Below are 20,203 nucleotides of genomic sequence, written 5' to 3' on the forward strand. Positions count from 1 at the left end.
AAATCAAGCAAAGCAACAGTCCTTTCTGTTGGGATCTTTGTATGAAAATGGCCTAAGAAATTAGCTCAAGCCCTCACCCAAAATTTTTAGGTGCATAAAAGGGGATTTTCCCTTTATGGCTGCAAGCTCCTCTAACCATGTGTATCAGTGGCTAGGTTCTTTTTATTGAGGGATATAGCTATAGCCCTTGGATACACATGGAGACAGACAGAAACTTGAGAACTTGACCTGAACCAGCAGCTAAGAGAATTTCTATCTCCTGTAATGTGGAAACCTCAGAGGTTATGAAAATTGGCAAGCTCTAAGACAGTACTGAGCCTGTAACAGGAAAGAAACCATGTAGTCCATGCTCAGGAATCCTTCAAAACTTTCCAAATTCTGCTGAAGAGTGACAGCGCTATTTTCTGAACCACCTTCAGTCCAAACCAATCCCAGGAAACTTTAGCTGCACACATACCAGCTGCCTCCCTCTTCAGAGGATCCCCATGAGTCCAGCTTGTCTGAAAGAAGGGAGGACTTGGACAACCCCACCCAAGCTCTACAAGGTGTGATAGCAAGTTATTGAAATTGAGAATCTGAAAGCAGCAATGAGCAGGATTTCAAGAATGTCAGGCTTCACTGCTGAACCCTGAAATTCCTAAGGAAATATAATTTATTGAAAATGTTTCAGAATTTCTTGCATAGTCATAAAACATTTGCCTATCCATGGTTTTAATAATATAGAATTTCTGTTTGCATGATACAGTTCACAATATTCAGTGAGAAACCTTTGTTTCATATTGATAATTAGTTTCTTTGCAATTCAGAGTATTTTTATACATGCTTTAACACATGGTTATTTTCAGTTCCATGAAGTTAAATTTGTCGCATAAGTGAATCAAAACAGTCTGAAAGTAGTTACTCAATAGGGAATAAAAAAATCTTTCATGAGAGGACTTCCCTCTGGCACAATCTCAGTGAATATCTGTACTGTATTTCTTCCTCCTGTGTCAGCTGGTATCCTCTGTTATTGAAGGAGAGTCATTTCAGCAGTGTTGATTTTCATCGGAGTGGGCAGAAATGGTCTGAATTCCTTACTTGCATAGGATTTACTGTGGGAAGTCATAGGACATCCTTTTCTGCACCTTTAGGAAAGACCTGAATACTTATTTCTGTAGTTCTGAGACTCTCCCACCTGGAGGAGAGGCCACATGCAGAAAAAGGCACCCACATACTGTGGTATCTTCTTCTACTTGTCTGATCAGGAGGGGCATCTGGGGGAGTTTTTCCATGATCCCTGGGAGTCAAGGCTCCCAGAGTCACTGCAGAGCATGTTCAACTAGAGCCAATAAGCTATGAGGCCAAGCAGTAGATGGTTACCATCCTCAGTGATAAATCACCTGATAACTCTCAGGTGTTCATGCAGTCATCATTTAGGTCAGGAATTAGCTGATTTTCCTTGTTTCTTCATTGCCACCCTCCAGTTTGTCACGTTTTTCCTGTAGGGGTTTACACCTTCCCATATCAGTAGTTTTCTTCTTCAATCTCCCACAATTCTGTCTGTGCTTTGCTTCCAGAACCTAATTTGGCTTTAGCAGGGACTCTCTCACATTGTAACAGCGATTGGATCTGCAGAACCAAGCTGGGGACAAGCAAACTTGCACCAAGTTTGGCTCACAGACCACAGAACTCCTGCAAGGGGGTAACAGGACATTAATTTTTGCAGCATTTGACCTCTCTTGTATTGAGTGATTTCTCTGGCCATTATACCTGTTTATGTATTCTTAGCATGCTTCTCTGGGGGAAAACAAAAAAGGAAAAAAATGTTTTCCCCCCCCCGTCCTTTATTAAGTCAAAGATACACAAACTTGGAGAAAGTTTTGCTTCTTGCCTTACGACTTTGGTCACAGTAAGGTTAATACTTAGGAACTGGTAGAGGCATTTTGCTTTTCACAGTGGTTTGCTCCAAACAGAAATTAAAGGACAAATGCCAGCATTTCTGGCCCTAAATTTCATGGGTAGACCTTGAGTCAGTATGATAACAGGACTCTCAGATCTTTACAAATTGTAGCCTCCCTTTTTGTACTGTCTTTTTCCTGAAGGAACTAAGAAAGAGATTAGGCTGAGAAATATTTCAATAAAGAGTTTATGGCAGAGGCACCAAAGTCTTAACCACTGGTGTATCCATTACAGCCTATAACTTATGACCAACTCAACATTATCATGTTTGTCTTCCTGAGCTGTTTCTGTGACTGGCATTGCAGGAAAGCATGTCATTATTAATCAGAAGACAAAAACGTAGATTAATCTGCTTAATGGTAGCACAAAAAGGTTTCACTGGGCTGATTGAAGGCATCAATATAAGAGAATAACAGGAGAGCACTTTGATTAATGACTCTCAAACAGTTGTCATTAAGTTTAGTATTTTAGAAACATGGATTTTATGCATTACAATGTAGTGATTAGCAAGGGATCTGCACAGCTTTCAAATACACTTGACAATTCAATCAAATGGCATGACTGTATCCCATTCAGCTTTAACTTTTGATGTATGTATATTAGTAATGGTATAACTATCTTAAGGACTGGTTTGGGCAGTACAGCATACTCACTCAGTCCCAGGAAGTTAATCCAGCATGGTCTCCTACTGCAACAGTATTTCAGGGGGTATATGGCCTAAGTGGTGTAAATCTGTCTCTGATACACCATGTGCTACAGTCACATCTTTGGATTTCAGTTTTACATGAAGAATGCTGATTAAAATCTTTATAAATAAATGAATGTGTACAATCTCATCCTGCTATCTTAATCATTAAATTGTTCTGAGGGCTGATTAAATTTAAAGCCTGCCTTGCGTTGTGTTTTATGGTCATGGTAAAGAAATGTGCCGCTTGTATTCTACTTCTCACTATAATGCTATATAAGACATTTCTGCTGTTATAGTAGGGAACATAATAAACAGCAAAAATCAATTCAGGGGGAGCGGGAGTTGGCTGCTCTTCCCAGGTGGGAGCATGCTTTGAAATCAGAAAATTGCAGCCATGTAGCCAGTGAGATGATGAAACTGTTGGTGCTGAATCACAGCCTTGCTGTTTGCTTTCCACAAGGCACTGAGCACAAAGCCAGTAATACACTCTCCAAGAGGTAACTAGACATTCCTCTCACAAACTGTGTTATCAAAAAACAATTTGTCTGACTGTGTATGCTTGGAAAATAAAATGATCCTGAGCATTGGAGCAGTGGTACTGCTTCTAGTAGTTTAGTTGGGAATGCTCGAGGGACTTCAGTTCTTTCCTTAGCATCTGTATAGTCTTAGTCTGAACAAGTTTGCCTTGGCCTCGGCTTCGGTAACTTATTACTGAAATCTTCCCAAGGACAACAGGGTCAGGGCTTCTTGTAAATGAATGTTCCCAGTGGGACCTGTAATGAAGAGACTGTTAACTAATTATCAGTCTGTTTGGAAGGCATTCATTTTTTAATTGACCTCAAAGAAATCAAGGAACAAAAGGAATCTGAGCAAAGATGGTTTGAGTTCCGAGGCAAACAATGAGTCAGTTTTATTCTTGGGGTAGTTGTACGGGTTTATTGGAGTCCACCAGACATAAAAGGTTTTCAAGTTCAATATTCCTTTGATTAAAATTAGGAGAGCTGTGTCTGATGGCACGATCCGTGTGTTACAGACAGGTTTCCCTCCCTTCCTCCAGCTGCCATTTTCTGTGCAAATATTGCTCCTGTCATCACTTGTCAGGCCAATATTACAATGGAATTAATTTAAAACATAATCTGTTTCCTTTTAGTTTGAGTAGGAAAGTTCAATCTGTTACTTGAATGTCAGGTGCAGTTTTACAGAGGCTGCTTGCAGGGCTGTTATACCCCACAGAGAAGGTAATTACAAAGTCAGAAGGAGCCTTAGGACTTTTTGGTTAGAGAACAGGGTTTTGTCCAACAAAGTTATATTTTAATTTGTGCTGTTTGAATTTGAATTTGGGCTGCCTGAAATGCAAAATTATATTTGAATTTTTGCTGCCTGAAATGCTAAAATTCATGTTTATAATTAATTTTTAACTGCTAAAAAAGTTAATGCCGAAAACATGATAGTGCTGTTTGGTTGTTTTTTTTTAATTAAAGACGATTATCAGTCAAATTCTTCTACAGCACTGTTTCCTCTTAGCAGATGTGTGACAGAATGGTGTAAGTGTATTGGAGAAGTATATCTTTCACTAATAGAAAATTTATAATGTGATCATTAAGAGTTTACTATGCTCCTTGAAAACTTCAAAAAGTAGGCATTCAAAAACATCATCACCCATACTGAAAATGATCCAAATCTCAAAATAGTGGGCAAGGGTTAAAGTTGAATGAGGTTTTTCTTTTAACTCTATTTATCATCGGTTTAAAATAATCTTTTACAATAATAAAAAATACAGAAAATTGGGTGGAAAATGTTAACTTAGAAACAAAGTCAAGTTGTTCCAGTCCCTTATAATTTTGAGAGGTAGGAAGATATGAAGTAACTAATCACAGAACCACAGAAGAGCCCACTTTGAAAGGAAAGCTGTCAGATCATCTGGTCTCAGGTACTGAGGGAAAGGGAGCCCCGATGGGGTTAACTCACACCCTGTCCAGTCAAATCTTGGAAACCTCCAGCAATGAGGCATCCACCATGTCCCTGGGGAGGTTGTCCCAGTGACTAGACAGTCAGTTCTCACTTTAAGAAATTTCTTTCTTATGCCAAGATGAAACTTCTCCTGGTACAATTTGTATCTTTTGCCGCTTGTCTTCTCCATGTGGGTCCTTGTGAAGAAAGATGCTGCATCCTCTTTGTACCTTCCCTTTAACAACTATAATGCCTTGATTGGATCCCACCTGAGCCTTCTGTTTCTCCAGGGAAAAAAAACCTGACTCTTTTGTCTTTCCTTACACTCCAGTCTTTTGATAATCTTCCTGATGTTCCTTTGGACCCTCTCCAGTCTGCATCTTTCTTGTCTTGTGGGGGCCAGAATGGGGCACGGTTCTGCAGGTGCAGCATGACAAGCACTGATTATAGTGGGATGATCATGTCTCTGCCTCTGCTAGAAGTGCCCCTGGGGATGCAGCCCAGTATCAGATTTACATCTGCTGCTGCAGGGCATTGTTGTCTCATGTTGGCTGGGTGTCCCCTAGGAGCCCCCATCCTTTTCAGCAAGGCAGCTCCCCAGCCACACAGGTGTCAGCGTGTGCTGGGCTCTGTGGCTATTCTGTTCCAGCTGCACTACTTGATATTGTCTTTGTTAAAGCTCATACTGTTAATAAATTCCACTGCTTTCTCCACAAGTGGCTGAATATGAGCAGGTCTGAAGCGAGTATTTCAAGTTTCAAGAGCACAGCTAATGATAGGGCCAAATCACATCAATGTAACCTGCAAGATGAAGAATGTAGAGCTACCTTTTCTTCTTTTAGACTCTGTTGATGCATACAAAGTGATCAAGTTTGAAAGCACACCTTTAATTTACCCCTTTTATTTAATAATTTTTATTCATTTCTGGATTTATGAAGCAGGATAGTGACTCTGCTTCTGTTCTCCCCATCATACAGTTAGCCCTACCATTCTGTGAACAGACCACTATCAGGGCTTTAAATTTATGATTAGAATAAGAAATATAAAATTTTGACTGCCTGAGAAAGAATTGCTTCCAAAATTGCTAAACTTGCAACATGACCCATAAAAAGTTCTGCCTGATAATAAATATGTTATTTGATAATACTTCCACTTCTAATAATATAACCAAGGTGTTAAGGAAATCTGGTGGTTAATTTCTTGAGGGTAATGTTATATTCCATAGGGTTTACTGATCCTTCCGACTGTATCTTCTGCAAGTATTTACCACTCTCAGATCAGTTCTGGCATTTTGATACGCAGTAAAAGCATTTATTCAGCTTGAGAGCTGTAAGTTGCGATTTTTTAAAGACTTCTGAGTTTTGTAGCACATTTTAAGGACACCAAACAGTAATACATCTGAATATAAAACAAGTGCTTTATAAATTGCTTTATCACACTTCAAAGCAGCATTGCTAGCAGGATTGCCAAATTCAACTGCAAAACTTGCCAATTTGGATCATGTGAAGGCAGGTGTGAGATTACAGCTGTAATAAAACTGAAATTGAATACTGGTAGCTGAATTTGTAGTAGGCAATTGATTTGATTTATATAACATAAGCCACATGAGGAGAGATATGTAGGTCAGCATCTTCAGCTGGAAACAGTGGTTAGAAGAATTGTGGTAGGTGGCTGGAAATATTGAGTTAGTAGCTGTTCAGCCTGGTGCAGTGTAACTACAGTCGTGTCAAACTTGTTTGGGGAGACACCCTTTGCAACAAGGAAAAGCTAGGCAGTTATAACCAATGCCACTTGTGCCACAAAAATTGTTGCTAAAATTAGCATAAGAACCTAGACCATATGGAGTTTCCCAAGGCAAGAACTGGTACATTAGTTATGAGCGCATTTTCAGCCTGCAAAATACTTGAGGTGTGTAAATACACAAATTAGTGATTAAACACTTCCTATGGTAATAGAACAATGTTTTACAAAATGCAAATAGTAAATGATCCAATTCAAAAAATCAGAGGAAGCACAATCAAATTAGCCTGCAGAGTTATTTTCAATCCAAACAGCCTCTTAGGTCACAAAAGAAGAAAAAAAAATCCAAAATAAAGCACACACCTCTTAATTAAAAATATCCAAACTAGCAACAACAACAAAATGAAAAACCAATCAGAAAACCAACCAAACAAAAAACCCCAAAATCACAACCCCTCCCAGCAAAACACAACATAAAAACCCAACAAACAAACGCCCTACTTTAATGCTAAGAAAAGTGTGTCCATTTTTAAATTTTTTTTTTTACAAGGAGTGAACTAATGACCTGGCAATTCTAACATTCATTGGAGGTTTGATAATAACAAGCACAAAATAAGAATCATGCTTTTAAAAAGTAAAAAAAAAAGATTAAGCATACAGAAATTACTTTGTCAGAGAGTTTCCCTTTGCCATTCCCAGAAAAGCACATGAGCTTTTGTCCAAGTTATGAACTTCTGGAAACTGCAGACAGTCGTGGCCAGTATAAACATTGCAGGGCTTATGAGCAAAAATTTCTAAAAGCTTTATTTTTACAAAATTAGCTTGAACATCTTAGGCATACAAAGACTCTGCTGGTGTGAACCAATGAAAAATGCTTTTTCTTTTACTTGATCTGTAGTCTGACCTGATCCTCCAGTGCAGGAAAGAGAAGGAAGCAAAAATCCTGAAACAGAATATGAAAAGTAGCACAATATTTCCATTAATATTTATTTCTACAGTAATGCAATTCTATGAACAGGGAGAAGAGAATTAGAAATGTGTTTTGAAAAAAAGTTCATTATTGGACAGCAAAGTTTTGTTACGAGGGTGGGTGGCTAGTATAGATGATTTAGAAGAAGACATTTTGTTGGGAGAAAAAGCCAATGAGGTAAGGTAGGAGATGTGCATTTCTACAGTCAAGAGCCTCATGAATGAAAGAATAACCAGTGAACTAAAAGGAGGAAACTTAATGCAAATACATGTAAAAGAAAACAGTGCACTAGGAATCTGAATGAGTTTGTAGTGGGCAAAGTGAGAAATAATTTTTGTAGCAAAGCAAAACTAAGACTCTAAATAAATCAGAGAAAGAAAAAATGACTATTTCTCCAAAAATGACCATTCAATAGAATTTATTTTGTCATAATACTCAGCCTAATATAATGTCTTAAAAGATTTAAACTCATGGGTGTTACTTACTAAGCACATGATGATTACCATTAGGCCAGCTTGTAGCCTGACAATTCTGAGAAACAAACAGAGCCAGACAAAAAAGAATAAGAACTTCAGTTGAAGAGAGGGAAGAAAAGTGCATTTTATAAAAATTTTCGGTTGCAATCGCACCAGAGGATATTATCATAATAAAAAGCATAAACTACCACTCTGACTGGAACTGGGAAAGTAGGTGTTTATAATAAGGAAAAAAACCTGGATTTATTGAGGAAAGGGGGTTGCAGACATTATGGATGGGGTATTTTTTTATTTAATCAAGCACACAGCACTGCTTCTAATGATACAATATTTCAACTTTACTTGTCTTTCTGGCATCTAATAAAAACTCACATTACTGTTACTGAAATAACCTTTATTGTTTCTTATTATGGCACCTTCCTTACCTGTTGAATAGTTGCAGTTTAATGTGACAGAGATGTAGAGGGTAAGGCACACATTAGTCTGCCACTATCTTTTATGTTTGACAGCAGCTGGCTCACCAGTCCCTGTATGTGTTGTTTATGGCTTAGATGTGTGACTTTGAGGATGGAGAGGAATTAATTTCTTGTGGTGGGAGGGTGTAGACGACTTGGAAAGCAATCCTTACAATATTTTGATGGTCATGGGATATAATTTTTCCCAGTTTTACACAAAGTTTTATATCATGGTTCATTTGGACATGACTGGGACTTGTAGGTAGTACTGCCAAACAGTAACTGATAATAATAAAATGATCCTTTCTGAAGATGTATAGCTGTGAGCTTTTAAAAAGTCCTGAGACTGCTAAAAGAAACCTCATGGCATTATAATTCATATATTACAAACTCTTGCAGAAAAAACAAATTAAGATGGGGTGAGGAGTCAGGGTTGAGAAATGACTAAATTTCAAGTTAAAAGACTTCATTCGAGAACCGAAACATAAATTCGAATAAGGTGAGGGCAAACTCAAGACAGTGTTTATTCTAAGCATGTGCAAACCTCTTTTTGATGCTGTCTTCAGAATGATGCAGCAGCTAAATGTATTCTACCCCTGGGAAGCATAAAACTTAGGGCCTGGTTCTCCTCACTACATAATAAGAATGGTGAAAAGCAGCCTTAAAGTAGGTATAAATTGCATTTTAGTCTTCTTTATGGCTCAGCAGTAGTAGAAAGGAGCCTCAATAGAAATGAGAATCAGGTCCCCAGTATTTATTTAACCCTTGGGCTTTGTATATCATTTTATTTGCACCTTTAAGAGATTTGCAGCGGGATTTTTAATCAGGATTCGGTGTACAGAAAGCTAAATGTTTTCATTGCCTTACAAGTGACTTTAATCATACAGGCAGATCATTCTCTTTATTTCTCAAGAGAAAATGGTGGAGTTTTCTGCCTTTGTACAAACCAAGCTAAATGTTTCTGACACCCTTAGTACAGTGTCAATTGGAAATTCACATTTCATGTAATAACAGACCATTTTAATTTCATGAGCTGAAGAATTGGTTTCCACGTGCAAATTGTACTGAAGAAAGCAATATTGTCAGAAGAATTGGCAGAGTGCTTCAAGAGATAAATCTATTGAATTAAATAAGAGACTTTCATTACCTTTTACATTGCATTTGCATATAACATAAGCGTTAATTAAACTATTCACTGCTTTCTCCTATTCAGCAGAGCACTTGCTCAGTCTGACAAGAAATGCTGCCCAAGAAAACCCAAACACAATCATTAAAATACACTTAAGAAGAGGGGAAGGAAGGGGAGAAGGGAACAATGTTTTGGTGCACTTGGGCAAGTGGGACCTGTCTACAAAAATGTATAATTTCTTTTCTTCAGGTTTTGACAACATAGTTTTTGTTTTGCAATTTTTGACAGATCCAGCGGCTTGTAATAGTTCATCTCACTAGATATTTCTCCAGGCGATTTGAATACAAACAGAACACAAGCAATTGTTTTTTTTAAATTTTAAGTATGCCTCAGTAAATGTGGAAGTCTTCTTCAGCATGGGAGAACACGTTTGGTGTGAGGCAATTTTACTTTTTGAAGTATAAAAACAACTCTGCAAAGTGTGTCTTCTCTCCCCTGCGAGGAATACCCAGCTATAGCAAAGTTGTTGATACAAATTTAAGATGTTTCCTGTCAAGCTCTTTAGGTCAAGCCTTAAAGAGCTCCCTGGGCAGCCCACCAAAACTGAAAACCCTTTTTGTTTGTTTTTTTTTTTTTTTTTTTGGTTCTGGCACATTTCTATCAGCTTTCAAATATTTCTAATTTCTTCTTTTATTGTGATTCCAGGGGAACATTTGAGAATCTGCCCTCAGGAATATACATGCTGCACCTCAGAAATGGAGGACAAGTTAAGCCAACAGAGCAAACTGGAGTTTGAAAACTTAGTGGAGGAGACAAGTCACTTTGTACGCACGACTTTCGTATCCCGGCACAAGAAGTTTGATGGTAGGCTGGATATAATTTACTTATTTTCAAGGTTATAGGATTTGAAAGCCATAATATCCGTAATAAATTCCAATGCTATATTCTTTACAATTAGATACCACATTTGCAATTTTCAGTTTTGCTAAGATAAGGGTTAATACACAGCTGGTATGCTTATCAGCCTTGTGAGTATTGCCTTTAATTACAATGACATCAAGAATCAGACTGTTAAGTGCCTGCAGGCTTGGCTAATGTTGACAAAAGAGATTAGATATGCATAGAGAGGTTTATGATTTTTGTCTCCTAGTTTCAAATGCAAAATATAGGTTTGTAATTATGTTCACTGTTGTAAGATGAACAGTGGATCTCCCATGATTTTTGTTATTGTGGAGCAGGATTTGTGTCCTCTGCCTTTTTTTAGCCTTAAGGTTGTTGTTTTTTTCCTGCATGATTTTCTTGTGATGTACAGAGTCTCAAAGAGGGCTTCTGGCTTCAAAACACTGAGGCCTCGAGATGTGTTTGAGAGAGATTATCATGCAAACCACTTAAGCAGCTGATTGAACACATCTTTTCTACCTAGAAAGAACAGAAAAGAACAGTTTGAGGGTTTAATTTCCTTTTGATCAGCCTTTATAAGATCTTTTCAATGTCAAGATTATGGTGTAACAATTTGCTACGTGTTTGTCTGAACATTAAGCTGTTTTTATGGTTGTGTCCAAGTTTTCAAATCATGGTTTTATCTAAATATGAAATCTGTATTTGTATTGAAAGTGTCACCCTGAGCATTTCTGCATATGTGTAAGTTCAAAAGAGTCTGGCATTAAGAGGTGTAAATCAGCATTGCAAAGAGAATTGCAGAGCTGCATGTAGGTGGAAATCCTGCAAATAGGTGGATGAAGCTGGCTAACCTCAGGTAATGGATCATACGCACACATTTAGGAGAATTGTGGAAGTGTTATCTCTGAACTTGGAAGCTTGCTTCAAAACTCTTCGGTCCCATTCAGAAAGAAGTGAAGATGTCTCTAACTCCTTAGGGTAATTCTGTATTATTATCCAATTAAAGATTTTTTTTCCTAATATCGATTCTCTCAATGTGACACAGAAGAAAAAATGAATTATAAAAAAAGCAATGGAAAAAGTGTAATATGAAGATGAGCTGGAGGAAAATCTCTAGCAGATCAGATGCTAATGTAATTTAGAGAATGTCCTTGGAAGGTGGGGATGACTGTGCACTGCTCTGAATTATGATGGCTTCCTTTTTTAGTGTAAAAGCATAATTTTTTAAAGTAGTGGATTTAAAAAAAATTTGTTGTTTTCAAAGGATCTTAAAAAAAAAATCTAGAATTTTTGTGTATTATTACAAGATAAGTGTGCAAGCAGAACAGACATTTCAAACCATCTAGAGCATGCACAGGGCTTTTTATTCCTGGAAGGAAACTGGGGTGATCACTGATGTTCAGTGACCATGCAACACACTGAAAATGCTGGACTCATTGACCACAGAGCTCAGACAGCACTTTGCTAAATCTTTGTCAACTTCAGGCCTTTCTGTATTGCATTGAGTTTAAAGACATTACAGCTTTTTCAGTAATCTGAAGTTCTGTGTCTTAATACTGATGGTGAGGTCTGGCTTAAAGTTCCTGATTGGGTGTAAATACTCCCGTCTGGGATCTGCTCCACAGAAAATTGGAATAAAAGACTAAGTTGTTTCTTCTATCTTATTATTGATGTTTTAAAGGGAATTTGCAATGTGATGTCTTATCAGAGAGCATTTGAACTTTGTGTATGCTTTCAGAATTTCAATGCTATTTTAAAGCTATTCAAAATTTGTTCACTTGTATGGAAAATTTGCTTCTTTCCAGAAGGGCAAAGACATTAATGGAAAAATATATTCATCTAATAGACTTCCAGTGCAAAATCAGCTAGATTTCTTGCAGTTTAAAATGCTATGATGCTTTTCAGTATAAAGAAATAGGTAAGGTCCATGTTTTAACTGTTCGAGCATAACCCATTTTTTTGTTGGTTTTTAATTTGATACTGTGATTGCACAAAGGAATTCTGGTACATGATTATGCCATTTAATGCTAGTACACCACAAATAGCAAAACAGATATAGCCAATTGTGATGATTTTATGGAAGTTTTGTGCAGTACCTGTATTTGTCAAGAGCAGCATATGTAAGCACTAAAAGAATATATGAATATCTAAGTAACGCTGAGATAGATATCAGTGTTGGTCCCTTGAGCAGTTAATTTCAACTATAGTTGCTGCCAAGCTCTTTTTTTGTTCAGACATTCATACAATTTTGAGAACTCTTGAAAGGACATCAAAGCAATATCTTGTAGATTTTACTGTTCTTTTTAAATGCTGTACTAGACGTCTTAGGGTAATACTAAGTTTTGGAACATAAGATTTTTCAGAGGTATGTGAGCTCGTTAGAATTTTCATCTGACATTCATAAGACTTATTTTTCTTACTTTTTTCTGCCCCACAACCATAGAGCTTAGATATGATAACTTAGCATAGATATGATGTTATGATTTCCATTTTGAGAGGCAATTTGAGATCTCTTTTCTTTTTCAGGATTTTTTCTCAGATTCCTATTCATGATCTAATCTAAAAGGCAATTCAATCTGCTGTAACTTCAACATTGTCTCTTTAGCCTCTGATGAGACAAACATTTTTACACAGAATCACATAATCTGAGCATGGCTGAGATGTGATGAGGGTGGCTTTGTCAACCCTCCTGCTCCAAGCAGGTTCAGCTATCACAGGTAGCTGTATGTGCAGCTGTATTTTTAATATCTCCGTGGATAGAGACTGCACAGCATCTTCGAGCAACTTGTAGCAGTGTTTGACCATCTTCACAATAAAGTATTTTCTTGTGTTTACATGGAATCTCCTGATTTGTTTTGTTTTGTTTTTCTTAGTTTTTACCCACTGCTGTCACTGGGCGATATATTCCCCCCCTTAGATATCAGGTAGTCCTGTCCCCTCCTCGTCTTACTGCCCCTTGCTTGGATTGCACCACTGTGTCCATATCTCTCTTGTACTGGGGAGTGCAGACCTGGATGTAAATCTCCATGTGTGGCCTTATCAGTGCTTAGCTGAGATCAAGATTCCCTTCCCTCAGCCTGCTGGCTACCTATATAATTTCTCTGTCGGTTTTATATTTTGTTTCACCTGTAGTGTGGTACTTCCAAATCTATACAAGAAATAAATGTCTGTAACGGTTAAAAGCAGTGGCAGCTAAAGATTAAATTTGGAACAGAGAACTTTAGAAACTACTAAACTATTTGGAACCATCTATGATCAGAAAAATTATACCTTTCTTTTAATTGCCTAACAGTTCTTGCATCCTTAAGCCCTTTATAATCTTTCATTTCTTATTCATTTGTACTCCATATTTCTAAAGAGCTGTCACTGTATTGGGACTTTTGACTGCTCCATTCTTCTAGACTCATTTATTCCTCACAGTATATGAAGTTCAAAGATGTCTCAGAATCAAAGTTCTGACAATACAATTCTTCCTTCAGTTTCCATGTTCTATACAAGTGGTGTGCATTAGCATAAGTCACTACACAACATAATGCCAGCTGCCAGTTTTTTCTTGGCTGAGCTTTATGTGCAGATGTTTACATCTGTATTGCTATCATCTGCATATTTGTCATTGCATTGACATACTGGATGGTCATTTCAAGGAAAATCAGTATCTGGGATTTCACTAATACGTGTGTGAGTATCCACAGAAACTTCTCCTAAGAATCTTACCAAATACATAAAGCCTTGAAATAAAAAAAGTTCTTATGAAACAACAAGTGTTTGATGGTCCTGGCAGAGAGTGTTTCAGCAGTGGGACACACATACCCTTCCAGACACTAGGAGGAGAAACAAAAAGCTTTTCCAACAGATAGGAAAAACACAGAAAGTGAAGAATCCTAGCAGATACATTTTTTTTTCTTACCTCAAGGCTTTGTGTAAGACTAACCCATATGAGTAGACATTTAATGATCAGCTGTTTCCTATTCCTAACAACAGACAAGTAATCATGCTCCACTTCTTGGACCTCCACTGTATACCTCAAAGCAGCTTAAAATATATTATGCTCCCAGTGTAGCTGTAATAGTATCATCTTATTATCACCAATTCCCTTGCATAGTGACATTGCTGAGCAGCTGTTTCACACACAAGCCAATTTCTTTTAAGTATTGCTCCATCAGCAATTGAAACCAGCCCGGCCGGAAGGTTTTGTCATGAATGTTAACGAGGACACAAGTAGCGGTTCTGTGACATTTTCTCACTAATCTTTTGAATAAGCATAGGGAAAAATATAACAAAGAGTTTTAATTTAAGCTAAATAGATCAGAACTTGATAAAAGACACACTGTCTCCTCATTCTCATTAAAAATTACACTAGCAGTCTTAGCAGTGGTGTTAAAAATGAAGGAATGTCTAAGAATAGCTGTCATGGACTTGAATGGATATGGATAGCCCTCAGCAGAATGTGTGAGGCATGATGCCTTTTAAGGAAAATAACCTGAATAGCCTGAGGACCAATCTGCAGCTGCATTGATCTATCATACAGTGTCATCATTCCCTGTGCTCCTTTTATTTGCAGTCTAGGAGAACAGTGATCCATACCCATTAGTGCCGCTCATATATATCTTAGTCATTACCAGCAGTAGTGGTGTAAATTACAGGGCAGCAAAGAAAGTTTCACAGATGATCTCCCATAATAATACCTAAAAGAATAGGTAACATCCCAGACACTCTGTATTCCTTTTTTTTGCACACCTTATGAAAGAACTTGGAGAAAAATAGCAGTTTTGAATCCTTCCTTGATACTAGAGCTGAAAAAAGTATGTTTTTTGAAGTCGGGTTCCAACAATGTTACAACTTTTCAAAGGGATTAACTATTATAGTCAGGTATAGCTGTCTCTAATTAAACCTGGCAAAAAAAAATAGTGTGAGAAGTGAAATAAAGGAGATTCTTGAAGTTGGAATACACTGAAGTTCAGTTTCATGGCCAGTGTAAGTCTCCTGCCCTTTGCTCTCTCCTCCTCCTACTCTTGCTGCCCAGCCTGCCAGCCTACCTTGAGCTATAGCTCATGCCTACAGGCTCACTCACTTCTGTGGATTTCTGCAGAGTACGGGGAATACAGCAACACAGAAGGACACTTGTACACTGATGCTGTTGTGGTCAGCAGATAAAGGATGGGATTCCAGCAGGATATTTTTTAATACTCTGCGTTCCATGCATCCAAAGCGAAAGGGCAGTGTTTCCGCATGAAGATTTTTGGCTTGGTTGTGTGGTTTCTGGAAGCAGGAAGTCATAAAGGACTGCCTTTTCAACAGACCTGTTTGGGAGCCAGGAGGCTTCTCTGGGGTGTGGGAAAGTCAAATAAATAAATACTTACATTATTCTAGTGCTGCCATGCCCAAGGCAGCATGCAGGCTACACCATACCAAAGCTGGATTACCAGATATTTTGGGACTTCCTTCTGGGCAAGATGGTTCTGGTTTGTTTGTTTGTTGGTTGGTTTTACTTTGTTTCTTTTACAATATTTCAGTGTTGCTTTGCAACATGTTTCACATCAAATGCAAAATCCACTGCAGGACAGGTGGATTTTTAAAATCCACAACTACTTGGCTTTAAGAGTGCTAGCAGGGCTACAGTTTGCATATAATTCATCTAGTGGTTTAACACACTGGCTAACTTCTGTGTTTGCCAAAATACATACCTTAGAGCAAATAGAAAGCTTAAAGAAATGCAACATCTGTTGACTTGTAGTATGTAATGGCTTGCAAGTCTTCATTGGACATCTGGTACAAGTTTCTAAGCAGCAAAGAGATTCTTAATAAGAGATGCCATACCTTAAATTTGACAGAAAACACAAATTTGAAAATAAAATATTCTACACCTGATCCAAATCCTATCAGAGCTGATGATAGCCTAAGAGAAACCTCTATTGCCTGCAAACAATTTTAGTCTCTAATCCTGTAAAATTCGCCCTGAGATTACTGTTTATCAATTTCACATATTATGTCAAAATTTGTGAACTACATTAAAGCAATTTTTTCATTCTTTTAATTAACCAAAAGTGGAGAAGTGATAAGCCTACAAAACTTGGATAAGAATGATTTGCCTAGTTATAAGAACAGTTTCCAGTCAGGGATGCTAATTCCTGTCTCCTGGCTAAGTCCAGTGCTGAAAGTCAACATTCTGATATTGTGTGTCTTCCACACACTCCCTGCAGTTGGAAATGCACTTTGAGCATTTGGATGGGCTCTGGTCTTCCTGAGTTTCATTTTCTAAATGCAGCTGGTCAGAGGAACAGTACTATTCTAATCAGCTGCATCAAATTTATGAACCTGCAAAGCAAAGAACAAGCTCTACCCTGAGCTGAAGTAGGTGGATTTCACCCACTCTCAAACAGATCTTGTTAGAAAGCATGTTGTGTAGCCAAATCCAAACAGGCTTTTGGGTTTGGAGGGCAGATATATGGTGTTTTTGCCATGCAACAGAAAGCAGAATTTGCCTTGCTGATGGTTAGATGTCCATGATATAAAGTGTTCCTGTAGGTTCCCTCAGTAGTCAGCAGGGAATGAGGGGTGCAAGTCACATTAGCGTAAAGTCTACACTTCAAATAGGTCTGGAAAAATCTTTCCCTGGAGTACATATTTCTCTATATGGATTAGAAAGGGTATTTAGTTATGACATAGATGCCTATACTTTGGACTTACTTATACAATTGTTCAGATAAATTCCACCCCAAGGAACAGAATAAAGGAGTGAAACTTCTGAAATACTTCTGAGGCTCTCTTCTGTGGTTTTTCTTTGCCTCTTTTGCAGAAGCCATCCTCTCTTTTTGTTTTGTTTTTGTTTTTGTTTTGTATTCTGTAGGGAAAAAAAACATTTAAAATACTGAGACAGGTAGGCACTATTGAGGTCAGTCATTGTCTTATGCTGGTTGAAAAAAAATACTATCCTGTTGAATTCAAATGGCATTTAATCTTCAGCAAAGCTCTGAACAGTGTATGGTTTTTAATATTTTATGATTAAAATTGTTCTCTAAGTGTCCAATCCTTTAAAATATCAACCCATAAGTGAAATTACTGATTTACAAATACTAAACCCCCTGTGATTAAAGATGCTTCAGATGCATGTGGACTCAGAATAGAATAGTGGACTCAGCCTCAAGTCCATAATACTGATGTCTTCTTGCAATTGTCCAACAGAGACTCTCTTACCCCTGTGTGATTCTTACTCTGATGGTAGCTGCTTACCTGACACAAAGCAAGGACAAAACCATGCTGTGAGAATCAAAAATAGCCACTGTTCATAAAACCCAAGCTGTGAAAAAATGCTATACATCCATGTTGTCAGCACTTTGGATAATAGGAGCTGTAGCCTTATAATTTCTCATTTGTTGTCCTCAACCCTCATTAAATGCAGAAATACTATTTTTTAGATTAATCTCATGGCTGTTATAAACAGGCATTGTTATCTTTTTGCTGACCTTCTTTTCCTAATTCTTTTGCCTGTGCATCCAAACAACTGGGAAATTAAAAGGAAACTTAGTGTAACATGAAAAGGTTCCTGTAATACTGAAAAATGATTTAATGACTCTCTGTGTCTGTTTCTCTGCTTACCTAAAAGACTTTCTAGAGTTTATTTTAAATTGTTTCCTTTTTTTTCCTTTTACTTTTGTTTTATGTTTTACAAGAAAAAGATGGAGGTGGATCTTTTTCTGGGGGCAGTATCTGTGAGGACTGCCACTTTTTCTGGGAGGACAGTCACTTTCAGCAGTGGAATAGGGACAGAAGTGAGCTATATGCCTAAATGCCTGTGTGCCATAGGAATACTTCTAGAGATAACTTAAAAGCAGGCATATGAATGTCCACTTGTGCTGTACTTCGTGGCAACTATGAAAATTTCATATATAAATCAGAACTACCAGAATTCAGGAAGGAGACAGGGAAGATGTGGCAAAGAGGTATTGCTTCTTAGGTCTTCCTTGCTTGCTTTTCATTAACTCTCATTCTATACCAATGGCTGAGAGGTAAAAATAAACATTTGCTGCCTAGACTCCCAGAGTGTCGTCTTGTCTGTGAGGGTGCTGCTGGAAAGTAGCAGCCATTGTTCTCTGCATGGACAGCCCTGCTGGGTGCTGCTGAGGGCTGACAGAGCTCGTTAGTGCCACACCATAGTCACCACCGAGCTGCTGTTAAATGTGACATCACTGTAAGGAGTGCAGTTTCTGCTGGCCAGGCTACCACAGGTAAAATAAACACAGATCACAATGGCACAAACCCCATTAGATTATCCATACTGCAGTGTTTCTTGCTTCTTTTACTGTGCATGAATGTTCAGGATTTGTTTCTGAAGACTTTGAATTTAAAACAATGCATGGCATCTATGTTATTGAAATATTCCAGTTTTCCTAAATACCTTCAGACTCTAAATTTCACTGATTCTCCACCATGGAGAATTAGTCTTCATAAAGAACATTTTTCTGAATATTTCTGATATAATTCCCGCTCATTCACTTCTTAAGATTTTTACATGAACAGGAATCTTCATTTTCAACTTTCCCATCTTTTCAAAGTTATGCTGAAATGCTTTTGCTTAATGTGTTTATTGTCTATGCATCACATGTTTACTCTGGGATACATATATATTGGTTTTTGAGCTTTATCAGAAATAAAGCCTTTAATTTTTTTTCTAGTTGTAACCCATGTGCTTCATGCATTCAGAAGGACACAGCAGTAAAATGTCCAGTGTTTCAGCAGTAGCAGGAGATGAACTGGCACAGGCTGGTGGGGAGGGGGATAGAGAGAGAGGACCAAAAATACTGTGTCATGAGCTATCTGTTAAGCTGTGATCATGTAAAGGACAGTATAGGGCTTATAGGAACAGTCTGAGAGGAGTAACAATGCAGCTTCTGTGGAAGAGTCTTCACACTGGTGGAGAGACAGATGGTGGACACCATTGCTGCTTGAAGTCTGCTTTGAATCTCCCCCAAGACTCTTAATAAAAAGAAAACCAAACCTTAAGGCCTGTAATATATCTTCTTTAACATATAGCAGGTTCTCAATTTAACATTCCTAGGTGAAATTATTTACTGTAAATTGATACTTCTTTTGTGTTATTATAGGAACATCTAGAAGCCATTCACCATTCCTGAGTTAGGAAATCCATCAACTCACAGCTAAAAGGCTGTCCTTACTCTTGAAGAGCTGTACTCATAGTGAAAACATTAGACATATGTAAAGCAGGAAGGAGGGGAAAACAACTCATTCCAGAAATGTGGGACTCCTTCAGTCAATGAAATCTCATCAAGATCATGTCCAGGAAAAGGCAGCAGCAGGTACTTGTTGAATGCTAACATCAGTGAGCGGGCACAAAGTATGTGAATTAATTTTTACCCTGATAAGAGCAACTGGTTTGCACAGGTGCTAAAACTGTGCTGAGGAAATCAATTCTGCTGTTATCTCCTTTTTCCTTTTTCTGACATTGAAGCAGTTTCACAGGGATATGCGGCTTAAGGAAGGCATCAATTTATACAAGCTTGTTGTGTAAAAGTTGAAACAAAGTTTGGTAGGTGGAAGACAAGGTGATTTCTGTGTGATGTGAACTAGTTTTTGGAGCATGTAAAATCTCTTAAGGGGAAAAAGACAGCAAGCTTTCAAAGCATAACAAGAAAAGAATGCATGTGAATGTATGCAGACTAGGAAATCACTGTAGCTACTAAGACTAAGCAAATATAGACAATCTGAGTTGTTTAATTTTCAAAGGCTGGAAATAATTTTTGGAGAAAACACCGTGTTTCAAGCACCACAAAGCACGAAGCAATAATTGGAGCTGAAATATGTATTTCATGTCCACAAAATACTATACAGATTTACTTTGGAATTTCAGTAAAATCAAGTATTTTGAAAGATTTCAAATGAATGCTAAAGGTTATTTTCAGCTGAAAAACCTAATATGTTGCAATTAAAAATGAAGAAAAA

At 37.7% G+C, this 20,203-nt stretch overlaps 1 protein-coding gene across 1 annotated transcript in view; it reads left to right on the top strand.

Annotated features, from left to right (window-relative positions):
* GPC6 (glypican 6) overlaps nt 1-20,203 on the top strand; it is a 723,711-nt gene that overhangs the window by 213,117 nt on the left and 490,391 nt on the right. The window contains exon 2 of the mRNA XM_058825364.1: nt 10,052-10,210. Coding sequence (XP_058681347.1) covers nt 10,052-10,210 — 159 coding nt within the window. The remainder of the gene's footprint in view (nt 1-10,051; nt 10,211-20,203) is intronic.

Source organism: Ammospiza caudacuta, chromosome 2, assembly GCF_027887145.1.
Source record: "Ammospiza caudacuta isolate bAmmCau1 chromosome 2, bAmmCau1.pri, whole genome shotgun sequence".
Lineage (NCBI taxonomy): Eukaryota > Metazoa > Chordata > Aves > Passeriformes > Passerellidae > Ammospiza > Ammospiza caudacuta.